Below are 26,410 nucleotides of genomic sequence, written 5' to 3' on the forward strand. Positions count from 1 at the left end.
ACTCCATTTGAATTTGGCATAATAGACTTTAAGTCTACTTTGCACAGGAGATGTGCACTCTAGTAGCCAGTCGATGTATTACAATTGCTTACACTATATCATCCTCGATCACTTGTTTTGCTCTAACTTCAAGTAGTAAAAATATAGGATTTTCAATGCTTAGTACACTTTTCTCAAAAACTAAAGCAACCCGCACCAAAATAGTCTGATAGTATTTTAGGCGGTGTTGCCACATCGCTGCTGACACCAACTGTTCCCGCTATGACGTGCTATGATCACAACACTGCCTGCTTGATATGTTCTCTGCAAAAAAGATGAATGAAATCAAACGTTTCTTTGGTTACCGTAACAGCTGATGATGTATGTTTATTTCAACAGATGCTGAGGCATTGTCTATAAATGTACTAGCAACAATTATTGGCGTGGGGTGTAGAGGTGGTTCAGCCACCACCGGACTATTTTCATGCTGGCTACTATAGTTAACTTTTTTACTATTTTTACTATCGTGTCATGATTAATGCGATTGACGAGATGATATTCAGAACTTGATAAAAAAGTTATAGAGCACATTTTTCAATGTTCCTGTATAAAATGATTTAATACTCACATCATACGTCATACAGATACCAAATTCTATAGTGTAAGAGCATAAGAAAGTATTTAACGAAGATAGTGTGAAGATATTAATCGGTTTATTGCAAAGAGTTTTTCACGGTTGAGCATGAACTGATCTTGAACAAGAGGACTATCAAACTTATTTAATTAATATTTGCTCCCCAGAGCTCTGGACTGACCGAGGAAGTATGCTTCTCGCGCCTCATCTCACGTATATTCGTCGGACACCCCGTTCACCTTGGGAGGACGCTTCAGCTGAATACAAATTCGCACCGCATAACTTCGTGTGACAAGAATAAGTCAGCCCGCTCCAGCGCATCGGACGAAACAAAAACACGTCGAAAAATATAGCGGCCGACTCTCCTGTATCGACTGCCGTGGCAGCGATCCAAGAGATGAGGTGTTGTCAGCAAAGGTCATTGGAGTGAAATAAAATGAATAGGCTCGGTTGGGATTGGGCTTTTCATCCGAAACCGGTTTAATGGGTGCCGGCTGGGATGGCATTTCTCGGCCTTCAAGTGGAAGGCGAAATAGCCAACAATCCAGCCAACAACTGCGTCGTGTCCACAAGGTGAAGAGTGCCTCGAGCTCATTCTTGGATAGTTTGGACCGAAGTCAGCCAGTCATCGAGGAGACAGTGCTGATAACAGTATCGAAGGACATCTCGGAATAGTCTGTCCTTTACAAAACAACATTCTAATAGGTACTCACAGCTGCTTAGTTTTATTTGCCACATCTACATACCATTAAACTGCGCGCTTTGTTTTATTCAGATTCTTACATTCCCAGCTCTACCCAAGGCTGTGAGTGTTTTTTCGTGTTTCTGCTAACGCATGTGTGAATGTAAGGTTTAAATTACTACACATCACTAGCTATATTTCGTGTTGTCAAGGTTTATACTCCTAGCACTGGTCAATTGTGACAAATTTCTTATAATATGTTTTACTTAGCTTATACGCTTAAAACCGACTGTATGACTCTTATATACAAGGTGTCTCACGAGAAACCCAACATACTTCTCAGGTGGTTTCCTCTCAACAAAATAATGAAAAATGTTTGAAAACGCTTTGTTAGCGAGCTACAGCTAGCGACAGATTTCGCCCAATTTTGTATGAAAAGGACGGAAATAAAGCGAAACTGATGTTTTTATGGCGTAAAAATAGTTGTTAAATGTATCGGATTTGATATAAAATAAACTGATATAAAATAGAGTATGTACAGTAATTCTGTTGTTTTTTCATTCACAAGTGCTTTTATAATGAGTGAACCCCTTAAGAATGGTTCAATCGGTGAAATATCTCGTATGTAACATTTTAAGGTTCAAAAATTAAACAAAACATTTTTTGTTTCAGGTAAACATCTTGTGCTGGTTACGGACCCAGAGAAAGGAGGCGACTACGCCTTTGACAACCCGGGCTTTAAAGGTAAGTACAAGACTTCATGACATTGATTTCTTTCTTTTTCTTCAAACAAATTCTATTTACCATGATTTTAAATATGTATACATTTATCTGTACAGGAATTATTTGGGGAAAATATCTATAAACTAATGATTTCTATTGAAGGATGATTTTTTAACGAACTTTACTTCGATATAAAGTATTAAAATTAAGCTAAAATTACGTTACTTAATGGCTTCCTTAGTGAGAGAACAAGTAAATGTAATATAACCAATCTATTTTACTTGACACCACTATTGTTTTACTCCATTATATTTACTTGGAGTTTTGAAAATGTCTTTACAAATTGCAACATCATTTAAGCAACAAAACTGTTGACATTGACAATATAACGGACTCAACTGAAGTTAAAATAAAGACAATCAGGTATGAACATAGGATTAAGCCAGCGGAACCCTGAGTTATGGAACAAGAGGGATGTAGACTGTTGTGGCTGAAATAAGTTGGAGAACTTGGTCTCAATTTAATTAAAAGCGATGAGGCAACTTCTCCACGTAATGGTAACAGATATTGCGGTATCGTATTTTATTTTGTAACCATTAATAATTTTAATAGGTATGTTCTTATAGCTAAATATTTATATGATCATTGTCAACCTTTGTCGTTAAGACAGTAACACCTCCATACTTTAAGGGTTTTTTGACAAGTTTCCGTGATCCCTTCCCAAAAGCATCCAAAGCCTGATTCCACTATAAACGATTTTCGAAAAACGTAGTTCTATGTTATGGAATTCTAAGATTTAGTTCATTGCGTAGGTGATGCTCACTACAGATGGCAGTGTCAACAAGATTAATATACTTCCAAACAAACAAAACTATATATATATATATATATAGAATGTATATGGCAGGGAATGTTAAAAAGAGATTGCTTTCTCTAATAGCTCTCTGCATGCAAACCGTCTGCTTTTATTAAGTATGGGTTTTAAATATTTTTTGTAATTTAAAGAGATATTTTTTTTGTATTTTCATGGTTCAAAACATCGACACCATATGAAAGATATGGATAGATAATCCCATAGTAGGCAAAACGCCTTAAAAAAAATTCAGAGCTGATTTTTTTACAAACTTGTTCGATGTGGGCTCCAAACTTAGATGATTGTCGAGGAATTCAAATTCCAAGGAATTTGCTTTCTACAACAGGCGTCACTTCTTGATTTCCAACAATAAACGTTATGGAGCCACGATTATTTGTTCGATTCAAAAGCTACTTCAGTGGTTCTCTTGAAACCACTGAAGTAGGGAACTTGTCTCCATATAAATTTATTTTCAAGTCAGGTTGGTTTTTGCCGATACATTTAAAAAGGTGTCATCTGCAAATAAACACACCCTCGCAGTTAAAATGCTATTTGGCAAGTTACTTATAAATATCAGGAAAAGTAGGGGTCCAAGTACCAATCCCTGTGGAACTCCTCTCACAACCTCAGACACTAAGGAATTAGCCAACCTCAGACAACCCAAATTGTCATGGAAGGGAACTTGGGACCTACCTTTGAGATGAGAAGTAATCCTCGAGCATGTTACACCCCTCAGACCAATGTGATGTAGCTTGTATAAGGCTGCTGTCGACCATATCGAACGCCTTAAATAACCCTGCAGCACACTGGCGGGTGTCAGGGGCATTGACAATGGATGACATGAGCTCCAATGGATGATTGATGGCCTCCACTGTAGATTTCCCCTCGATAAACCCAAACAGACTGAGACAGGATTCGATTCTTGTGAAGGAATGCAGTTAGCCTTTCTATAGTTTGAAAACTAAACAACATTTTCTTATCTTGAGTATATGTTTGACATGTATAAATGAAAGATTTTTTTATACATTCAATGCTAGAGCCTTAAAAAAGGAATCGGATTAGTAAGTTGACCAAAAATGATCACCTCATCTGCCGGCACGCTTGTTTATAACTTTTTATTTGGTCATATATTGTGTCACTTAATGTCTGTTATGAGATTTCAGGACTACATCCCAGGGCTTCGGCCCTTTGGCCTGTAGTTGTGCAATATATACTTTTAATGGCTAGCAAGCACTCTTGCAAATTCTATAGAATTTTTCATACATTTATGATACCATGTAGGTAGTCATTTCACCTAGACACCGTTTTGCTGACCTACTTCAGATCATTACCTCAGTAGGTTTAAAAAGAAATTATTTAAATCTTGGAAGCTACGGTACTAAATATGATTTTTTCAATGTATGGTCCGATACGAGGTAACGAAGGATCCGAGACAATATACCGAACGCCTTTATGTATTTCATTACGGAGTTACAGCTTTGTTGCCTATCGCCCCTTTGACCCCAAAATAATTCTTGGCTCAAGAGCAATGTACACGCCAAGCTGTTAGTCTCTAAGACAGTACTGTAAAGAGTTATCACACAATAGCCACAAAGACAACGATACAGGTTTTAAGAGAACCTGTCAGGTCCTTAATAAATATTACCGCACAGATTTTTAATAAATGGGTTATTGTTTCTAACCCGTGTTCTACCTCTCTAGCATTATCAAATCTGAGGACACAATAGAAAGACAAAATTAAATTTCTGACAAGAAAGGTTCAATCACTTGTTGTCGTAACTTCCACGGTTAAGCCACAAAACGACCTCACACTCAAAAGTTTGGTTAAAATTAAACACTCAAACTACCGTACCTCAGAAATCCCATAAACTATTCAACCAAAAGTAATCAAATTGTACATAGAGATTTCCATGATATTTCGTGATTATTCACAAAGAAAGGGTTTGCTTTCAGACTCCGCTTTGCAAACAATGACCATTAAAACATTCCACGATTTTTAAGTAGTTCCGTTAGTGGAGTTTCTTTTAATGACCATAATTACATTGTGAATGATTGGAATGCCATTTGAAAGTTATTGCCAATGATGGAGAAATGTTTTATTGGAAAGTACGGGTATCTAATAATGGTACCGTCATACTGCCGGGAATGATATACACAAAACTAACCGCTCCTAAGTAATAAAATAGAAACAGTTGGTAATTTAAATTTAATTAATATGAAGAATGTTTGACAAATAAAGGATGGGCAGTGTTAGAGTTATAAATTTGGTTATTTAGGTTCATTCTATTGACATTTACATTGCAAGAGTTATCATAAAAACTACTATAATTGTGATTTTTTTCTATCTTACGCAGACGGTGTCATAACTGATAAGCTTTTCGATGCTTAACCGATGTATCGATTTAACATATACTGACTGAAAGCCGCTCTCGACAAAACAGAAATATTCAAAACATATAATTGCTTAAAACGTTTTTAAGATGGTGTGAACTTGAAATTTAGATGTTAATTATGATTATGAATGTTTATAACACATTATAAAAGCATAAACATATATTTGAAAAGTAAGAACTTCATTAACTGTTAATAAATACTTATGTGTGCAAATTTTAGAAGTAAGCCTTATATTATATATTTTAAAACTATATCCTTTATTTTTTTAGTCGAACATATGTTTTAATCACTCTCTATGGCAAGGACTACTTTCCAATACACTTGAGTATCTGCGGTAGTCACCATTTCCCTCGTAGCCAAGTCAGCTGGTTTTACCTCTCCCAAACATTACTTTCTCTATTTAAACATTTATTTCTCTATGTAAACATCTCTTCCTTTGTACAAACCATTGAATTTCCAGTGCGAATCCGATATTTGTTTGCATTTCATATCGTTTCTTTCTATTAGAATTCCCCGAGGAATAGTACGTCCCTGGTAAAGTTTTCGTTAATGGGGCTAATCGGATTGAAAGGGGTGGAGCTCCAATGAAAAATCTCTTTCTTACACAACAAAATTGTAGACGCCTTGTGGTTAGATGGATTTAAAGCAAAGTTAGCGTCAATGTTTTCTGTGTTATCACATTTATATCTTATATCGGAATTTATATCTTAATTCCGATAGTTTTTCGGCTTTCTTTGTAACAAGAGAGCGGAGTCCTATAGTCAAAACCATTTTACAAAAAACCACTCTTGCCATATTGGGTTTGGATAAATTTCAACCAAAGTTATCGTGGACGATAACAGTTCGTAAGCTGAATTTTCAATGTATAAAAAAATACTGTATATTCATCAAGCTACAACTTTTTCTCACAATCACAAATGCTATCGCAGTCAGCTCAATCTAACCAACTTGATTTATGTTATTTTAATTGCAGATCACCTAGTTTATTGTATCACAAGATAAATTTGCTTAAATGGGTTCAAATTCCACTTAGTTGGTGTTCTATATTTCAGTAACTACTGGAGATAATAGCAATAATTTTACGTTGTGTTTTATTTTTTCAGAGGGAACTCCGATTGGGCGAACAGGAACCAAAGAGGATAGCAACAAGGTTAGTTTACAATAATTGTACTGTACAAATGTTTTAAAGAGAATAACTTATACATTGTATCCAAACGGTAATTAAAATTTTGTTCGGTACATTTATTTCTGTTCGGTCACGCTTAGATCTATTACCGTACCGTACTAAATCTATTGTTTAGAGTAGTGCATTCTGTTCTTTTAGTCTTGAAGTCATTTTTTAGAATTACATTTAAAATGTTGGGCGTATTTTATTATTTTCAGAGTTTACTCAATATATTCAAGACTTTTTCTGCAACATACTTATAACTAATGTTTCTTTCGTTCGCTACAAAATAGCGTGCAACCATAACGTTTGAAGTGGCTACAGATGCATTGGGTGCAATATCTGCTCACATACAGTTACATAATCAAATATCAGTACAGCTTATCAGATATCTGATAAGCTTGGCGTGAAGGGTTGTAGACTGTATGTTTCTAAAAGGGTATTTTTGAGGGGCGCTGAAAAATCTTTAAACGGTCTAATATCTTCTGTATTCGTAAACGTACTTTGTACAGTGACATAGGGCATAAAATAGAACTCTTTGATGCTGTCAGTATCTCTTCAGCACCTCAGGGGGATGGCCCATAAGGTGGAGCTTAGGTCGGTAAACACCTACTCTAATATGTATTCAACGTCCTGATATTCTTCCACGGGAACGGTTCACGAGGAGTCAGTAGAAAATCTTTAATGTAAGCTTAGTTTGATATGCACATCATTTTAAAGAGCTAGCCAAGCAAAGAAGTAAGCCGCAAACCGCACTTCAAAAGTTTTATCTGTTACAAGATAGTGGTGGTTCAAATGTTTTCAAAAGTAAACTGTAAATTCAGCAGACAATTCAGGAAGTTGCTGTAAAGCTTTTATGCGGTGTAATCATATATGAAGTTTTGTAGCTTCATGTGATATGGTTACAATAAAATTAATTCATTCTTGAAGTTGCACGTGAGATCAGTATTGAACCTTTCGAGCGCCGCCATTTTGTTTAGGATTAACCTTTTAAGGTCAAATTTGCGGCATGACGATCAACTAGTTAAGACCATTAAAACAGTACATCGAGCTATGCTTATATTTAAGATTTTACTTACGAGCGTGATGACTCTGAGGTTGTGAAGAGCATCTACTGACTGCATCAAAACGTACAGTTTTTAAGCCTTATGCCACTGTACAAAGTTTTATGTTTTATGTGTATGTTTACGAGTACAGAAGATATTACACCGTTTCAAGACTTTTCAGGACCCCTGTATATCTATTAGTGCGGTAGAAGAGACTGTCTGGGTGAGAAAATTGTTCGTGTGCAAGTAATAGAATTGAGCAATCAATCTAACAATTGAGTGAAACTGTTAATGCCTCGTTAAGGTAGCAGTGACGTTGAATTCGCGAGTTGTGCCATTATTCCTCGCCATCAGCATATAATCGGAATATAACCAGGAATAGAAGTCGGCCATGTAAAGTTGACATAACGCCATAACGGGCGTGTGAAGAACAATATTTATCTATCATAGACCTTTGGCACATGTGACAATTCATGCCTGTCTTATCATAAAAAGGCTGCAATTTCCTTAACTCGTTTATTGTGAAAAAATTCAGTTTGAGCGATTCATCACGAGCCTCTGTTGTAATGTTGCCAAAAGAAATTACAAATGTATGGTCTTGAATCATGTTTTGGTAATTATTACAATCATGGATAGGTGAATGTTCAGATAATTTAACAAATGGTTCTGGATCAGAAGAATATTTATCTAGATCTGCACGTTTCATAGCACCATATTTAGAATCAGATTGATGTAATTGGCTTGGGCTGTACTTGTAATCTGTTAGTACCTCAAATTTATTCCGAGCATACACCTCGGTGGCTACTGCTGTAATTTTTGGGTTCGTTGAGCTTATTAGAAGTGTTGTTACACTTCTCCAGAATAACAAATGAGACACTAACGTTGAATGGCAGCTTAGAAAAGATGAGCTTGTATAGCCTTGTTTACTATGTTACTCGTATTTTTGTAGGAACACAACATCGAAAACAAGGTATAATCGTAAAAAACTCAATGACAACCAAATGAATTCTACCACACGTAATTAGCTGAAACTAAACTTAACACATATTGTATTGAATTTATATTAAGACAAATAGTTATTATTGATGAATAATAATTGGAGTACAGAGTAACCAAATGTTGTACTATACCTATTGTGCCAATAGGTATAGGTACCTATTTGAATGTATCTCAATTGATCAGTATTTGTTTAGTTGGCAAACCATTAGAATATTTATGGAATAAATATGATTGTATGTGAAATCATCAGAAACAATACAAACCAAGGTACTTCATCTGTAAATAATCTTGGGCTTAAACGTCATTCTTGGATTATTCTCAATTTTACCATTTGGCAAATAACACTAATATACAGTAGTCCTCCATAATCCGACCCTACGCCAGTCCCTTCCCCCCAGTAATCCAGCTAGTAGACAAAGACAGTCCGGGAATGCTTATATCGTTGGTAACAAGCAATGTTGCCGACGAGCATAGTCAATGCTTGTTGATGTGTGTGTGTGTGTGTGTGTGTGTGAGAGAGAGAGAGAGAGGGTAATAGCTATCTGTCATCGTAGGCGTTAATTTACGATCAATGCCATCCAAAGTGGGCTGAGGGAAATTGAGAAGCAGCACAAGACATCTTTCTTGGTTTAAAAAAGGCTTTATGACAATGTTTTGAGAAAGTCTGTTATATCTAAGAAGCAAAGAAATATAGACAGTTTTGTAATGCCTTCTTAATATTTTGAAACTGATGTGGGCCTTTGTTTATTTTTTAATCTTTCATTTCAATTTTATAATACAATCTTTTTAACGTACAATACTGCACGTAAGCTTAATAAAAATATACGATAATGTAAATACATACTGTAATTAAACTACTGCACTATACGTTTTTAAGACTCTATTGTACTTCTTTATGGTAAGAATTTACATTTTAAGTAACATTACATTCTATTGTGTAATTTAAACGTGTTTTTCATTTGAACTGCAGTAATCCAGCTTTTTGACTAATCCGATACATGGGTAGTCTGAATTGTGTCGGATTAGTGAGGGTCTACTGTGTTGCTGTTGGATTGAAACGAATGAAAATTTTACATATCAGATAAATCATCACGGTCATAACAATTCAGACGCCTTTGTAATATTCAGATGTTACGAGCCACAGTAGTGAAGGCATTTATTGTCTGACTGCTGTTCTACAAGAATATACTAAGACCTAGACATTGTGAACTGTTTACAGCAGCTGAGATGGCAGAACTGGGCACCGCTGAGTGGTCTAGCTGTGGCGGGCAAGCCGCGGGCTCTGGACGACTCCTACGTGGGCGTGAGTATTGCTATATTACCTTCTCTCTGCATACCAAACTAGCTCACCGGTATATCTGTCGAGTTGCATCATTGCCACTGTCAAGGTCACAATGTGCACATCATTTACAACAAGATATTTTAAAATATGTTTAGAATAAAGAATTTTCCTGACTGTCAGAGCTAATATGTCACCGAGTTTTCACTCCTAATAAAGTTTGGTGGAAAATGTCCAGTATTTAATCTGGATAAACATAAAAAAAGTATAATACTTTATACCTCAGACTAACTTTTTTAGTTTATTTTCAATTAGTTTCTTTTTAATTGTCCTACAAATGTTAGCAAGTATTTATTAAGGGCCAAACAGGATATTCTTATAATCCTCTTGTGTTTGTCTGTATGTGTGATGAATGATCCTAGAGACTTGAAACTTGGTACAGATGTTCTCTTTGGCACAAGGAAGAACTGTATTGATTTGGAACCAAAAGGTCAAATGAGAGTTCATCCATCATCTATCCATGGTGCTTGGTTAACTGTTACTAGATAGATCCTATCACAAACATTTTCTTTCAAACATACTGTCCAAATTTGGTTTTAAAAAAGCTAAACATAACAAAATTGATCAATAACAAAGTAGCAAAGTTAAAAATATGTATATATACACATAATACGGGGTTATTTTCAAATGTTCATATTAGGGAAGTTTTTTTAGGAATTGTATGTTTTGGAGTGACCTTAAAAGTACACAGTCTTCTTTAAAATGAGATAAGGTAAATCTTACTCATTCAAATAGTAAACAATTTAACACTTAGTTTAAATTGATTAATGTGTTGTGTTTGGCCTACGGGTTAAATTAAAGCACAGGTCTGTATTGTAAATGTATCCAGAAAAACAAAATACAGTGAATACTATATCTATCAGTTCAATATAAAAATGAAATACATCAAATCATTAATGTTCACTGAAGGATCACAAGTCAATTTTATATGTCTTGTGAGTGTATAATATAAAATAGGAATAATAAATTATTTTGTAATACATAACCTGATAAGTATGATGCTACTGATAAGAAAATCAATATTGTATTTTTCAAATTACATGATAGTGTAGCTAATAATTAATTATTGTTAATATGTATAATCATGTAAAAATGTAGATAAAAATACCGTACTGTGTTAAATCAATGTAACTCATTTTATAAAATAGTTAATTTCTAATTTTATACCAGTAGTAAAGAGACTATGATAATAATAGAATAGGCAATCTTGAAATAGCCTACTATGTTTGATATCTACCAGAAGTTTCACATTTTCTCATTAGAGGATCTCATGCTGTTAAGCTCTCTCTTCATGGTTTTGTAGATGCTCAAAAATGATAATATAGTTCTGTAAGTCAAAACTTGTGTGGTTGGTTAGAGAATGATCAATTTTAAAAGTCCTCCAACTTTGGCTGACATTCATATTCCCAGCAAGAACATAGCCAGGAAAAAAATTTTTGGGGGGGGGGATCAAGACAACATTTTTCCGTCGTGGACAGAGAGTAAGGCCCCATTTTGCTACTTACAAAGTTCTTGACCCGTTTCTTTGTTGAGGACGATCTTTCAGCATTACATGTCAATAATACTGAGTTATTTAAATAATAATAGTTGTTGTTTACTAAAAAAGTAATTGAAACAATTAAAAATTTGGGGGGTCCGGACCCCTTGGATTCTCTTTCCGGCTACGTCCTTGATTCTCAGATGATACTTATACTCAAACATTTGTGGAGTTGAGAATACTTTGTTGGTGAAAGGAGGATGATTTTCATTGGAACTAAAGTCCCAAAATAAGTTGAAAATATATTCAACATTGAAATTTGCATAGATATTATTGTTCATAAACTGAATTTAGAATTTTCATTTGTCATGAACTTAATAATGAATCAATTCCAAAATATCTCTCTAGTTAATATTAATCTAAACATTACTATAAGTACATACGTTAAAACACTTACACACAAATTTTTTATATGTAATAGAAATATGTTTACATTGTCACATGTTAAAAACAGTATCTTCAGTTAGTGTAAAGAGTACCTTCTCTAGAAAGTTGTCAGAGTCTGATTAGAACTGATAGGCAATTGTTAACAACAGCTAAATTCGAGATTAATGTCCATTGTGGGTTGAGAATAGACTATTCACTTGCTACAAGAGTTCATTACTAGCCTAACAATCTTAAATTTATGCAAAATCAGTCATTTACTTCTGCAGCTCGTCTACTTAACAAAAATACAGAGAACTTGAAGTTGTTATATTTTTTACGTTGTTTGTTTAACGTTTTTCATAACCCATGATAGAATAAATTCATGCTTACCAATGAAATCTAAACTCCAAATTACATTTAAATAGTTCTTACCGTTTTGGTGCTATACTTAATTTGCATTCATATGGTTATGTTTGCGTGCAAACTTCAATTCTGTGGTCACTCTGTGTACAGCAGCCGCTGATGACAGTGGTGCCGTTGCGAAGCCACGACTTCACAGGGCTTGGCTTCAACATCTGTGGCAACATGAGGGATGGCATCTTCGTCAAGGACGTTCTCCATCGGGGACCTGCCTCGGAGTCCGGTCGTATTGTTCCAGGTAGGCAGATATCATCTATTTTGTTTCACTTAAGTTCACACTACTTACCAAATTCACCAATTTAAATTTGTAATCAGAATTTTTTAAATCTTTGTAAGGTCGGCAAAATTCTCTTTACTTTTTAAATTTTGGGTGTAACCTTATAGGATACAAACACGATATTGTTATGAGCAGAAAATAAAAAAAAGCGGTACATTTTTCACTGTGTGTTTGTATGTCTAGATATATATATATATATATATATATATATATATATATATATATATATATATACACATATCCATAAACTTCTGTGGGTGATAGTACTCATAATTTCAAACAAAAATGTCATGTAAACATAGGTCGAGAAATGTTTCGTTTAGCCGCTAACCGCCATTTTTTATTTTTATTAAGAAATTATTATCTTTAAAAATAGTGAAGCGAAAGAAACTAAATTAGGTGAGTAGGTTTGAACAGATAAAGAACAATAAAAAAAAATAATAGTGTTATTTTCTATAATGTTAACAACATAGCACCAGTTGGAAATGTTTTAAATCAAATAACAAAATGACCAGAATAGGTTTAAAAAAACGTACTGGATACCATCTATTTTAACATTTTTATTACAATTCTAATTGTACTTATTTCAACAAAATCCGTCCATGAATAAGCGAGCATGACCACTTTCAAAGTAGGCTTGCACAAGTCAGGAGTATCAAACATTTTGTCTTTTGAAAGGCATCAGCTGTTTTACATAGGTTATCAAAATTTTACGAGATAAGAATTATTTTGCTAGTTTTATAATAATTTCAACAGTACTTTTTTCAACAAAATCCGTCAACGAATAGGCGGGAGCACCAAACATGTCACAGTTGAGATGTAACAGTTATTTGTTGTTTTCGGCTTGTGCAAGCAAATCTATAAAGTGGTCATGCTTGCTTTTGTGAACACTCTGTATATATTCAGGTAATTATATGCAACTCACAAGCAGTAAGACGAAAATCTTAGATGAAAATAGGTTGAGGAGTACATCAAATTAAAAGTCTCTATTAGAACACAATTCCACAAATTTAATCTTAAACGGTTCAATCTATACAAAATTACACTTTATATTGTTTCTAAATCCATTGTCAATATTGGGGTTATACAGTGTAACTAATTGAATGAATGAAACATTATGCTCCACTTTTGATTGCTGCTACTCTGATAAGAAGAAAAAAGATATTTGCATAAAAAAGTATAAATATTTATGTGCAGTATCACTGTGTTCAGTTCAATCTGCATTGGTTCAAAAATATAAAGCCATCCCTATAAGAACTGATTTAATTGTCGGCTTTGGTGGTCATCATTGGTCTTGTTGCTATAACTTTTTAATACACTCTCATATAAAATCTTTCCAATTGTAACTGAGTTTAAATATGTGATAAATTAAACAACATTTAATTAACTATAAACTGAACTAAAACAAATTTTACTGTATTGCAACAGATTTCAAAGCCATATTTGACATGATTAGAAGAGTGAAAAACTATCATGGTAGTCATAACTAGCAATCTAAGAGGTATCTCTTGTGCCCATAACTAGCAATCTAAGAGGTATCTCTTGTGCCCATAACTAGCAATCTAAGAGGTGTCTTTTGTGCTGGCAGGTGACCGAATTGAGAGCATCAGGATCAGTTTTCGCCACATGGTGTTTGAGGATGCCCTTACTATCCTGAGCTATGCATCTCCATACGAGGTCCAGTTAGAGGTGGAGAACGGTTCATCGTCACGGCCCGCAACATTGCTTCGCAACAAGCGAGCCTCTGTCAGTCCTGCGGAGCGTATCTGCCATCCCTTCTATCGAAGCCACTCCATCTCTGATCTGATTAAGGTACAGACATCAGACTTTGCATATGACATCTTGCTTCTGATGCTAAATGTTAACTCAAATATAAGATAAGCTTTCCCCCACCCAAAAAATAATGAACAATGTTTCTAGATTTCAACAATTGGTATTGATGAGCTTTTATTTCAAAACTGTGAGAATAGTGCAAAGTTTTGTTGTGTAACATGATGAAAATTTATTTTGGAAAAATGTATTGATAATCTACATATAATATATGCATGATAATGTACATAACAAAATTACTTTGCACTTTCCTCCAAGAGAGTTCATACACTACATCACTGCAAAAATCCCTCCCTTTCATGTAGATTAATAATTCTTGACTTTTCTAGCTATTTTTTAATTCCAGTTCATCCTTGATTGTTTGACATAAAATTTGTTTTGTTGTCAAGTTTGACCTTAAGTTCATCACCATGTATTGATTTGTTTTTCTCTTTTGTGCATGCTTAACTTTACGTTTTACATGTTTTAGTGCCTGAAGAAAATCCTGAATTTTAGTTCTCGAAACATAATGTTCTATTTCTGCAACATAATAACGATGCCAAATGTCCAAAATCCTATCATCCTTTCAAATTATCTACTGTCAATGACAAACTATAAACAAATAATTTTATTAATGCTTGTAGGGATTTAACAAACCCCCCCCCCCTATAATTGTTCCAATTGAAATTGTAGTTATTAACTTTATATGGGTCATTCTATGTACTCAAACATATAGGCAGTTGTTTTAGGAACTCAATTTATTACAATAGTACTTTTCCATCTTGGCTACCAATTGCAGAATAGCATAATATTTCAATAATGATTATTATTTTTTATTTTCAGATCAATAAAACTAACCCTTCCAAATGGGGAAACGAATCTTCCATCGCAGATCTGAGTAATGGAGACCTGTCAAAGCCAGCGATCATCGATACATCTCCGATCGAAAAAATGCAGAAGGTTGGTGTAAGAGTTTTACCTCCAACAACGAACTCAGAAACCTTGAGGATTGAAGCTGAGAAGTCTCAGAATGCCAGAAACTCTGTAATTGAAAGTGGTCAAGTATTGACAGTGAGTAAGAACTCTCCTTCCAGTACACTAACAAAACCTGAAAAATCACCCTCAAATACATTAACCAAAACAAGGAAATCCCCTATACCTCTAATTAAACATACTATTAGTGATTTCGATGAAATTGATTTGTCTGATAGTCGTGATGATAAAATGAGCCAAGGGGAAGGCACCAGAAAAAACACACCTTCTCCTGGTCTAAAAGAAACAAATGTAAAATCTCTATTGGTGAAAGGATATAATAATTTGAAAGAAAAACTTCACCATGCCGGATTAAAGCTTGAAAAAGAAGGTGAAGAGGAGCCACTGCCAAAACGAAATGAGGTACCTGAGGAAACTGGAACAGTCGATTCAAAAGTTGAAACAATAACAGTAATAAAAAACCAAGAAATCTTCGTCGACAAACCTGAGGCATTTTCTTCTGGTGAAGCCCAAGATATACCAGAAGAAGTCCAAAAAGCAGGAATTGCTGCAAGAAGTAACAGAAAATCAGTCATTGAAGATGGTAAGAGTTGGGATAGACCAGTTTCTGATTTATTTAAAGATGCTGATAGAGGCAGGAAGGATAGTATCAGTGGGGAAAGCTCTAATGAAGGAGACATCGCTAGTCAAAAGAAGAATAAACGGAAAGCTCCTCCGCCACCACCAACAAAATCTGAGGAAGATTTGGAGACACTGAAAGCACCATCAGAAACTGATGAAGTCGATAGCAAAGATAGTTTGTCAGAGAAGAACAACAGTATGGATTCAGTAGATACAGACTCAGAACAAGGAGATAAGAGTGGTACTACTATTGAGCTGAATTCATCTCATATTACAGTTCATCACGCTCCTGATTCTGAAAAAAGTAGAAAAGCAGCATCACTGGGGGATTTGTCTAGAATTGGCAATGATCAGCCAATAGTCGTCCTGGAACGGGCAGTATCACTGGACCTCGCAGATGGAACTCCTGGTGGAGGAAAGAAAAGAAAAGCTCCGTTACCTCCTCAAGAAGAATTCTCAGATGATGGTGGAATGACATACAGTAAAGAAGCAAGAATAGATTCTGCAGTCCATACAAGATTAAAACATTCCTCTGATTTTGGTAGGCTAGAAGATGCTGTTCAGTTGAATGAACATATATCTGATGAAGATTCAGACCAAGGAGTGAGTGGTCTCTCGACTCCAGAACCTTCTCTACAAATGATGATCAGTTCAACTCCAATGAAACATGATTTTTTTATGCCACCTTCTTTTGAATCACAAGTAAATACTAGTAAATCATCCCCCAGCCCTCCTGTGAGTCCAACCTCTGGACTGAGTGGACCAGCCTCAGGCCTGAGTGGAGTTCACGTCAGTCGCTGCAGCTGGGACCTCAGCGTCCCTGAGACCACGACAGATCAATTCGTAACAGCCATCAATGGGAACAATACAGAGGATGAAGACGACATACCTCCAGAATTGCCAACCTCCCCCATACCGACTTACATCACTGAAATTCAAGTGGTCACTGCAAACAAAGATGGTCCGCAAGGATTTCTTGAAAATGGTCAGAGTGAATTAATTGGCAGAGATGACATATTTCCAAAAAACATTCCAGAAATGTCATCTTTCATGACAAACAGCATCCACAAGCCTTTCTCTACCTTTACTAGCAACCCTTTTAGTGGTTCCACCAGACGATCTGAGGTGAGTGTTATCAACTCTAACCAGTCCGATGACATGAACTCATTGCCGAGCTTGGCAAATCTGTCTGATACAATGATGACAGAGGTAAACCAAGTGTCATTGAGTCAGCCGAACAGTCTCGATCCGATTTTACAAGGTGACCTCTCAATGACCATCAAGGATTTGAGACCACCAGGAACACTGATATTCTCTAATGAAAACATGTCAGACGAGCAAATCCTAGCCATGAAGTCCTCCCCAGAGCCGATTTTGATTGACATTAGTCAAAATAAAACGACACAAGTTGCCAAACCAGCTAGAAGCAATGTCAGTGTAACGTCCATCAGGGCCGGGGGATCTCGTATCCCTATTAGGGCAGTACCAGAACCGACCCAGAGGAAAACAAAAAGAGAAAATTATGTCAGTTTTTCTTCACTTAATGTTTCTCCGGCTAATGACAAAAGACATACCAATGGTTCAGGGGAAAACAGCATCACACATATCGTCTTGGATTCCCAGAAGTAAATGCCAGTCGTAAGACTAAGCTCCTCAAAATTTAAGACTACAAACGTTATGCATTTAACCAAAAATTTTGTAGAATTGGATATTTTCAGAGGTGCTTACACAAACTGTTCTGTGATGGTATTATAGAGTTAAGTTTGTTCGTAATATTTTAAGAGTTATCTGACTGACAGTAAAAAGTACTTATGTGCCAGAAGATAGCCATTAACAGTGCTCAATCACACTGTTTTTAGTATTATTAATTGTAAATTAAGTCTATTACATGTTAAATTTGTTACGTTATAACAAACTTTTGTTTTGTATTATATTGTATATAGGATAGGATTTAAGGGAAGAGGAGGTTCACTTGATTTTATTTCTTTCTGTATTTTTTAATATAATTTTGAAGCGGAACACTTCTCAGAATTGTTCACAACTAATCAAAATAAGCGTAGCTTTATATAATCTTTTGTTCAATTCTGTTGTTTTCGTGCTATTAAGTAAATAATTAGTAAAACTGTATACTTTACTACTGCAGAAACAGTGAAATGTATTTCTTGTGTATACCACAAATAAATTTAGGGCATTCCAGTATTTTTACCACACATACGTGTTACTGATCATTCCCACCATACAGCCATTTGTATTGTTATGTAATGGTTGAAATTTATATTTATCCTATTTTACTCTGGTGCTATTTTTTATTTTCTTCATTATTATTTTTAGATATTTATCTAGTACCTAATTCATAAATTTAAGAATTATATTATTGTTAGACAATACCTTTTACTATGAAAATTAACAAAATCAAATATTTAATTTTTTTTTGGCTATCATATTAATTCACTTACTTTGTTCCCTACGGGAAGCAATTCCATTTATTTTTAATGTTAACTTGTAATTACGGACTAAGATAGGGTTTAAATATATAAAATAAATAATTTTTGTTTAAAAGTTTACATATTGTACCTGTATCACGTAGATAACTTTAATAGTCAGTGTATATAGAATTGTATCACTCTTATACAATCACTCTTACTGTTATAAAATTTATTTTAACGGCTCAAAATAAAAATTTTATTATTTTTAACTTGTTATGTTGTGTTTTAATTATTTTATTTACCCACAGCAATGGACCTTGGATAGAGATCTATCAGGTCATAAGGGGACATACACCACCATTGAACACTATCTTGTAATATAAAATATACTGATACAATGGAGTATCATAAGACCTAACGAATGTAAGAAAAGTCTTACTGACCAAGAAAGTAACCTCATGACATGGTCTTTCTAAAAAACTATACATAAAGTGCCAACATCCGGTTAACTGGATGTTACAAAAAATTAAAAAAATAAACATTTTATTTATTTGTAAATGTATAGTTTTACATAAAAACCATGATTATGGTATACCATATATATATATATACGTATATACATATATATATATATATAATCAGAATCATGGTTTTATAGTAAAACCATACGTTTATAAATAAATAAAATGTTTATTATATATATATATATATATATAAGATTTTATTACAGTAGGATATGAAAGTGGCTTTTACAATAAGAGTGTAGACCAAATTTGGCTGTCTTAACAAATGTAACACTGAGGCGTCCTGTTAGAGGTCTTGGAGGAGATACAAATGCTGACATCAATTTTGAAAAACTTCTCAAATGTTAGCGAGAAGAACTGCTGTATTTGTAGTACAGCCAACACAAAGACAAGAAAATCAACATTTATGTGCACAAAATTCAAAAAGGGTTTGCATCCCAAGCAGTGGCGTAACTACCTTGGGTGGCACCCGGTGCGGAAGTTGGTGGTGTCACCCCATCCAAAGTAAAAAGCAGTAAATTTTATATGATAAAGGCCATGGATCATTTATTATTTATAATATTGAAAAAATAGCAAAACAAAAATAAATGACAGAAAAGGAATTGTTATACAATTAAAATTTCTTCTTTCTAGCTTTGACAGCTGCAAACTCGGCAATAACTTAATTGAAATTTATATTTTGTATTGCCCCGTGTTCGATGGCTAATATACCAAGATTGCTAAGCCGCGATTGGGTCATTATTGCCTGCAAATAATTTTTTATTCATGACAAGTTTTTCATTGAAGAAGAATATGATATTGATTAGGTATGTAGATATAAGTATAATTCCTATATTGAGCCCAAGAAATTAGATGATATATAGTGAACAGAGACAATATCTGTTCATTCATATCTTTGAAAATGGAGTACAAAGAGTACAAAGTTAGCAAGCTGGGTGGCTTGCAAGTTAAGCATAATTTTATTTTAGGGAATTAAACTAATCATAAATATTATTAGTGAATTGGGACAGTTTGCAAAATTTGCCTTAGTGTATATGCCCATGTTTATGTTTCTTCACACATTAGTTCGAAAACTGTCTGACATATTATAGTAAACTGTAAAATTGCAAAAAACAATGGTGAATATGTAATTGCCGTAATTTAAACTAAACTTAAAACAGAGACAAGAATTATCACACATGGGTTGGATAAATTCATTAGTTAGTATCAATCTATAAAGGTTTAAAATCACGGCCATACATTTGTGCAAGACTGTTACATAACAGTTTCATAACAAAAACCAAAATGACACTTATTTATAAATTTAAATCAATTTCAAGGAACTCTCATCCATAATGAATACCCATTTACTAACTTGTACACTGCCAAGCAGTTTTTAAACATTGACAAAAAAGTAACAACATGACAAAAAATAAAATAATTTGATAGATCAATATAAGATATTATTTTACATACAAGACCAACGTGTGGTATACTGTAGTAATTATAAAATTGTATTCTATTAGCCAAATGCAATTTTGTCTTACAAAAAAGAATACAAAAAAATAAAAATTTAAAAAATAGAGAAAGTTAGGTAAAACAGTTCCTACATTCATATTGATATTTAATGAAAAAGTATACTAAAAAGTATATTAAAATGAAAAGAGGATTTTATAAACCAATATTCTTATCCCATGGTGTAGAATCTACACTTTCCATTTATATAATAAATGTAAACATTTATTATTGCTGGAATAAACTTCTAAACAGTAAAGTAAAATAATCCGGAATAAAAATTATTTTCTAACTACGAATTAAATGAAAAAGCACTTAAAAATTCTAACGGATATAAAAAGTAATATATGCTATTTAATATATTCACTCTTCTATTACCAATATTTTATATACATATATATACATATATATATATATTAGTTTTATTCTAAAAACAACTAAATATGAAAAAATGTATGTGCAAATATATATTAAGACTGTTATACATGTAAAAGAACATTTAGATTTGTAACAACATTTTTTGAAAGAACTGCTCTCTTCAGTGATGTAAAAGCAAATCTTTATTCTTGCAAATCGAAAATTGTCTTCTGTACGATACTTAGAAGTATTGTTAGTTTTCTACATTTTTTAGAACTTTATGGGTATCTTTATGACTACTTTATAAGTTTGTAACGTAATGAGGTTCATTGGTAATTTCAATTCCTATTTGGGTTTAGTTAATTAGGAGCACATGGGTATTATTTTGTTGAGGTTAACTCCTGATTGATGGTTAAATACGTTACAAAAGCAGACATGACATAATGACTAGCTGAGTTGCCAGGGACTGTTGAGTGAACTAAGAGTGACTCAAAATGAGTTGTCATACAGTTTACAATATTCAATCCGTACTTAAGTAAACATGTGACATGCCATGATAAAACATAACAATACGCTAGTTAAAAATAACACCAATTCAATCAAAATCTTCAAAAATCTCTGCTTCTGTGTAGTAAGCCCTAGACATCAGATACTGTCGTAAGTGCACAATCTGAAAACTTTCAAGTTTAATTCTTGTTTAAGCCTGAGAGGACTTGTATATTCTGAAAACTGAGTAGTACGCTCCCTTCTCATAATGGGTTAATCAAAGAATAGGATAGTGCAAAATTTCATGTCTGAGCTGGTACTGATGAGTGGTTTGACTTTTTAAAATCTGTTAGCATTTTCTCTAAAGAATAAAGTAAATCATATATTTTAATTAATTGAAGTGAGTCAACATTTTAAAGCTGTGATGACAGACCAGCTGAAACATAGCTCACTATCCTATTTTGAATTTTGAGCGAGTTCACAGAATTCCCCAAACATCCTCCCTCACCTCTGGTGCGAATGAACATATGCATAGTAGACAGCTTTAACATTGTTTCTAAACTTGTAACAGCAGAAATTGTTCTTAAATCAAAATATCCAGAGATTAGTTTGCCTGAAAGAAATGAAATGTGGTCTCTTCATTATAAATTGTTGTCCAGTATAAGTTCAGTAAATTTTGAAAATGCCACTGATGTCATGATTTGAATTTATATTACGTCTGAATTTATTGAAATGTTAATTCACTGACTTTTATAGTGATTTAACAACCCATTCGACCTAAACCACTCACCTGCCTCAGAGCATGCAGGTTTATGTCTGTTAAAGTCAAAGTCATGCAGTTTGCAACGAGAGAAACTGAAGCATTGGGAGGTCATTTATATTTTGAAAGAAAAGTACAGACCCCAGAGGAATACACTTAATGGAAGAGCCAGAATAATGTGAGGTGCCAGATGAGTAACTATAAAGTACTCTTAAGTTTACTTTTTAAAAGATACGATGTCAATCATTCCTTTCCTTTTCCTAATGCAATAGATAAACCAGGGGTCGGTAACCTGTGGCCCTTGAAGCAATGTAATGCGGCCCGCACCACAACCGGTAAAATATAAATTTGATAGTAATTTGTATAAATTTTAAGTTTATGCGAGCCTCATTAAGACATTTATTATTCAATCAACCACAGCACATTACAACAAAGAGCGCCAGTCTAGCAACAATGTAGTGTAAGAGAGACTCACTAACAATACAGCTCGACAACTCTTTGATGAGCATATGTGCACAGACATCATGTTTTGAGATAACCGGTACAAAATTGACATCATCAATATTAGTATCAGTTTGAATTAATCTACATCTATACAACTATCAAAGCATAAACATGTTTATATAAAAGATTTCATTTGTTAATAGTAGGTTTAGCCCTAAACAGAATAATTACGAACTAAAGATGCTTGAGTATAGTAAGAGGCGTGGCCCTGTGCTCTTGTTAAAAGTTGTATTAGTCACAGCTAAAAACCTAAGTTCCTCAAGGTGCAGTAGTCCAGAGAGAGAAAGTAGTAGATTGGCTGGGTTCCCTATGTTCTTAGAAACTGCCTATACCCTGCTCACTGAACTTTCTCCTTCCCCCCACCACCCTTCAGATGAACCTGTATATTGCTGCCCTTTTAACCATGCCATCTTGAAGATGCTGCCCATAGGTATAAAAAGGTTGCAGACCCCTGGTCTACATACACAGTCAAAAGCCTTTAATATCTCACAAAATACAGAGGATCCATTGGATCCTACATGTGAAATCTACTTTTTCTTCAACATTTAAAAGTTCACTTTTTATTTCTGAAAAAAGTACATTATTTTATATCTGAAAAAACATTTTTTCAGATATAACTTGTACAACAGTTCCCTCATTTATATCATCTTCTTTTCCACAGCACAACTCTTTATTCTCACCAACTACAGACAAACACACGCAGCTTACCTTTCCCAGAACTCTTCAAAGAAACATAATCTTTTAATCATGCACTTCTCACAGACATTAAATATCTTAGACCCTGAAACTATCAAGTTTGGCAGATTTTTTGTTTCCCTGTAAATTAACCTATATGTGCATGCATTATCCTTACAATGCATTACAGAATTATTTGAATTTCTCCACCTCCTATAGCTACCTCCAGACTTATCTTGTTATTGATCAATCATATTGATGAGTTATGTCAATTATCAATGAGAGTATGTTGGTTCTGGTAGCATAGGCATAGCCAAGGAGTCTTCAAGAAGATGCTGGAGAACAGGGATGCTATTAAGAGTTCTAAATATGCGGGTCGCGGACGTAGGGTGCAGTAGGCCCTATGATATGTGTTTTCAGGAGTGGAAAATGTTAGTATAAATCATCTTCAAATTATGTGAGCAGAAATAGTTATATATCATTAGTCAAGTAATTAAGAATATTTTAGTAATAAAACAACCAGTAATTATTTAAAGTCCCTTAAATTCAACTGAACATCTACGAGTAAAGTACATAGTAATTATTAATAAATTTGTAAATTAGGAAATTTTAGATATAAACATAATGACATTTGAATTGATTTAATATAATATTGCAAATTCTTTACTCGTCTGTAACATAGTCTTACTGTATATTTATTCTAAGCTTGTTTTTATAAAGTTCTCAAATCAAACACTAAAATTTAAATATCACCAAATTGAACTGTTAATTTTTTATAGTGAGTGTTAAGACAAGTTTCTTGTAAATATTTAACCAATAGTGAAACTATTATGAATCCATAAGAACTTATTACTCTGTACATTGTTGATTTTCTTATTATTGTTTTACACCTTCACAGTGACGAGTCAAGTTTTAGACTTATAGGAGCTGGGATAGTATTAATGTACATCCACTGCAGTCAACATGTTAAACTAGAGTTATAAGTTGCTTATCTAGTAGAAGGATCGAGACTATTACATAGAGAACAACCCCAGGAGGGATACGTCTGGCTGGTTTATATCAGGAGCAGCTCATCACTAACCGACAATAGATACCTTTTCTTGCATATTATGTGAAGAATTTCAAGATGGTTTTCGATATTTGTGTACGTATCACAAGCATTATTAAATGGTCAGCATATTTTGAATTTGATGGATCAAGTTTGTCCAATATAGTGGTTAAGACATTCATTGCATTTTAATTCGTATACTTCACTATTGTTAAATTTTTAATGTGGTTTTTTATTTACGTTTATTTTTTATCATAGGGCCGAGGTTATACATTTTGAATACTATTGATATCCTTGTTAAAATAATGATTTGCTAGTTTCGCAGTAATGTTTACCAAGATTTAAAATCTCTTCTTATTTTCGAATCTAATTTATTTAAGAGAAAAGAACATTTTCTTTCTTGCTTGATCGTTAGAAGGTAAAGGAATGTCCAATCTCCTTTAACACACACACACGTTGACGCATGAGCGCGTGCACGCACGCACACACACACACATATATACAGGGTGTCAATTAAGTCTGGAACCTCTTTTTTAATTTTTAAACCACAATATAAAAAAATACCAAAGTTCACACGCGCTTACTGGTGATAGTAACGCATACATCTGCCCAATTACCGACCGGATAATCCCATTGGGGGACGGTCCACAAGGAGTCAGACAAAATTCTTAAATAGCAGCATAGGTCAAGTTTGGTACCAAATTAAAGGTCTTACTTAGCAGAGTACAATGTCACAAACCGGACTTCAAAAGGTGGATTCATTCAGTAGTTATAGCTATTTGAATTTTAAAACAATTGAACAATGTAAATTATTAAGTATTACAAGTAAACACCAATTTTTAAAGTACCTGTGATCAAAGTAAGTGTTCAAAATGTTCCCCTCCCATCGTCTGGCAATGTCCTAGGCGGTTGTAAAAGCCATCCACTGCATTTTGAAGGTAGTCACGAGGAATATCTTGAGCTTCTTGGACTATGAGATTTCTTAGGTGCGCCAAATCTTGAGGCTTAGTACGATAAACTTTATCTTTGAGGTATCCCCAAAGAAAAAAATCCAGCGGAGATAAATCAGGGGAACGAGCAGGCCACTCTACTGCACCATGTCTTCCAATCCATCTGCGAAGGAATATTGTATCCAAGTATTCTCTAACAAGGAGAGCAAAGTGTGGTGGCGCGCCATCTTGTTGGAAATAAATTATTTGAAATTGTCGACCAAGAGCAGCTTGTAGTGCAGGAATTATCTCATTTTGGAGCATTGCTAGATACAAGTCACCATTTAAATTACCATTGATAAATAATGGGCCCATAATTTGATTTCCTGTAATACCTGCCCAAACGTTGTTTCTGTGGATGCTGTGTATGACTCTATCTGCCACTTTCACATTCTAACAGTAGTTGTGTTATTGGTAATAATTATTGGTTCCTGGCTTCGATTACTACATTGTCAGATGATGGGAGGGGAACATTTTGAACACTTACTTTGATCACAGGTACTTAAAAATTGGTGTTTACTTGTAATACTTAATAATTTACATTGTTCAATTGTTTTAAAATTCAAATAGCTATAACTACTGAATGAATCCACCTTTTGAAGTCCGGTTTGCGGCATTGTACTCTGCTAAGTAAGACCTTTAATTTGATACCAAACTTGACCTATGCTGCTATTTAAGAATTTTGTCTGACTCCTTGTGGACCGTCCCCCAAAGGGATTATCCGGTCGGTAATTGGGCAGATGTGTGCGTTACTATCACCAGTAAGCACATGTGAACTTTGGTATTTCTTTCTATTGCGGTTCAAAAATTAAAAAAGAGGTTCCAGACTTAATTGACACCCTGTATATTATATATTGGGAGTGCCGATGGGCGAGCGGTCTAAGTCGTTGGACTTTGGGTCTGAGTTAGAGATAACGCAGGTTCAAATCCTGTCTGTGACCATTGCACTTTTTATCAGTACCATTGACCTTGTATTGTATCGACTCTCCCCCCCTTATTCTGTTTGATAAGATCCTCGCACAGGCCAGTGGCCCATGAGGGCGGACAGAATAAGGCTTAAAAGGGGATCGGCCTCTCCTTTAAAAAAAAAAAAAAAAAAAAAAAAAAAAAAAAAAAAAAAAAACACATACAGTATATATACATACTAACACTCACAAGACATCAAAATTCAATGTTTTGAAATTTATCCAAAAATGTTTGGAAGAACACCGAAAATACTCTAAATAGAACTGTTCCCAAAACTCAAAACATACGGCTGCTAAAATGTAACCTGAAAGGATTAGTTCTATCTATAAAAAAATTAGTAAAAA

General features: G+C 34.2%; 1 protein-coding gene across 1 annotated transcript in view; it reads left to right on the forward strand.

Annotated features, from left to right (window-relative positions):
* LOC124364686 overlaps positions 1-18,539 on the forward strand; it is a 65,738-nt gene extending 47,199 nt beyond the window's left edge. Inside the window, exons 2-7 of the mRNA XM_046820352.1 lie at positions 1,968-2,039; positions 6,369-6,415; positions 9,695-9,778; positions 12,231-12,375; positions 14,003-14,226; positions 15,067-18,539. Coding sequence (XP_046676308.1) covers positions 1,968-2,039; positions 6,369-6,415; positions 9,695-9,778; positions 12,231-12,375; positions 14,003-14,226; positions 15,067-17,466 — 2,972 coding nt within the window. The 3' untranslated portion in view covers positions 17,467-18,539. The remainder of the gene's footprint in view (positions 1-1,967; positions 2,040-6,368; positions 6,416-9,694; positions 9,779-12,230; positions 12,376-14,002; positions 14,227-15,066) is intronic.
* The last annotated feature ends 7,871 nt before the right edge of the window (positions 18,540-26,410 follow it).

The sequence above is a fragment of the Homalodisca vitripennis genome, chromosome 6, assembly GCF_021130785.1.
Source record: "Homalodisca vitripennis isolate AUS2020 chromosome 6, UT_GWSS_2.1, whole genome shotgun sequence".
NCBI lineage: Eukaryota > Metazoa > Arthropoda > Insecta > Hemiptera > Cicadellidae > Homalodisca > Homalodisca vitripennis.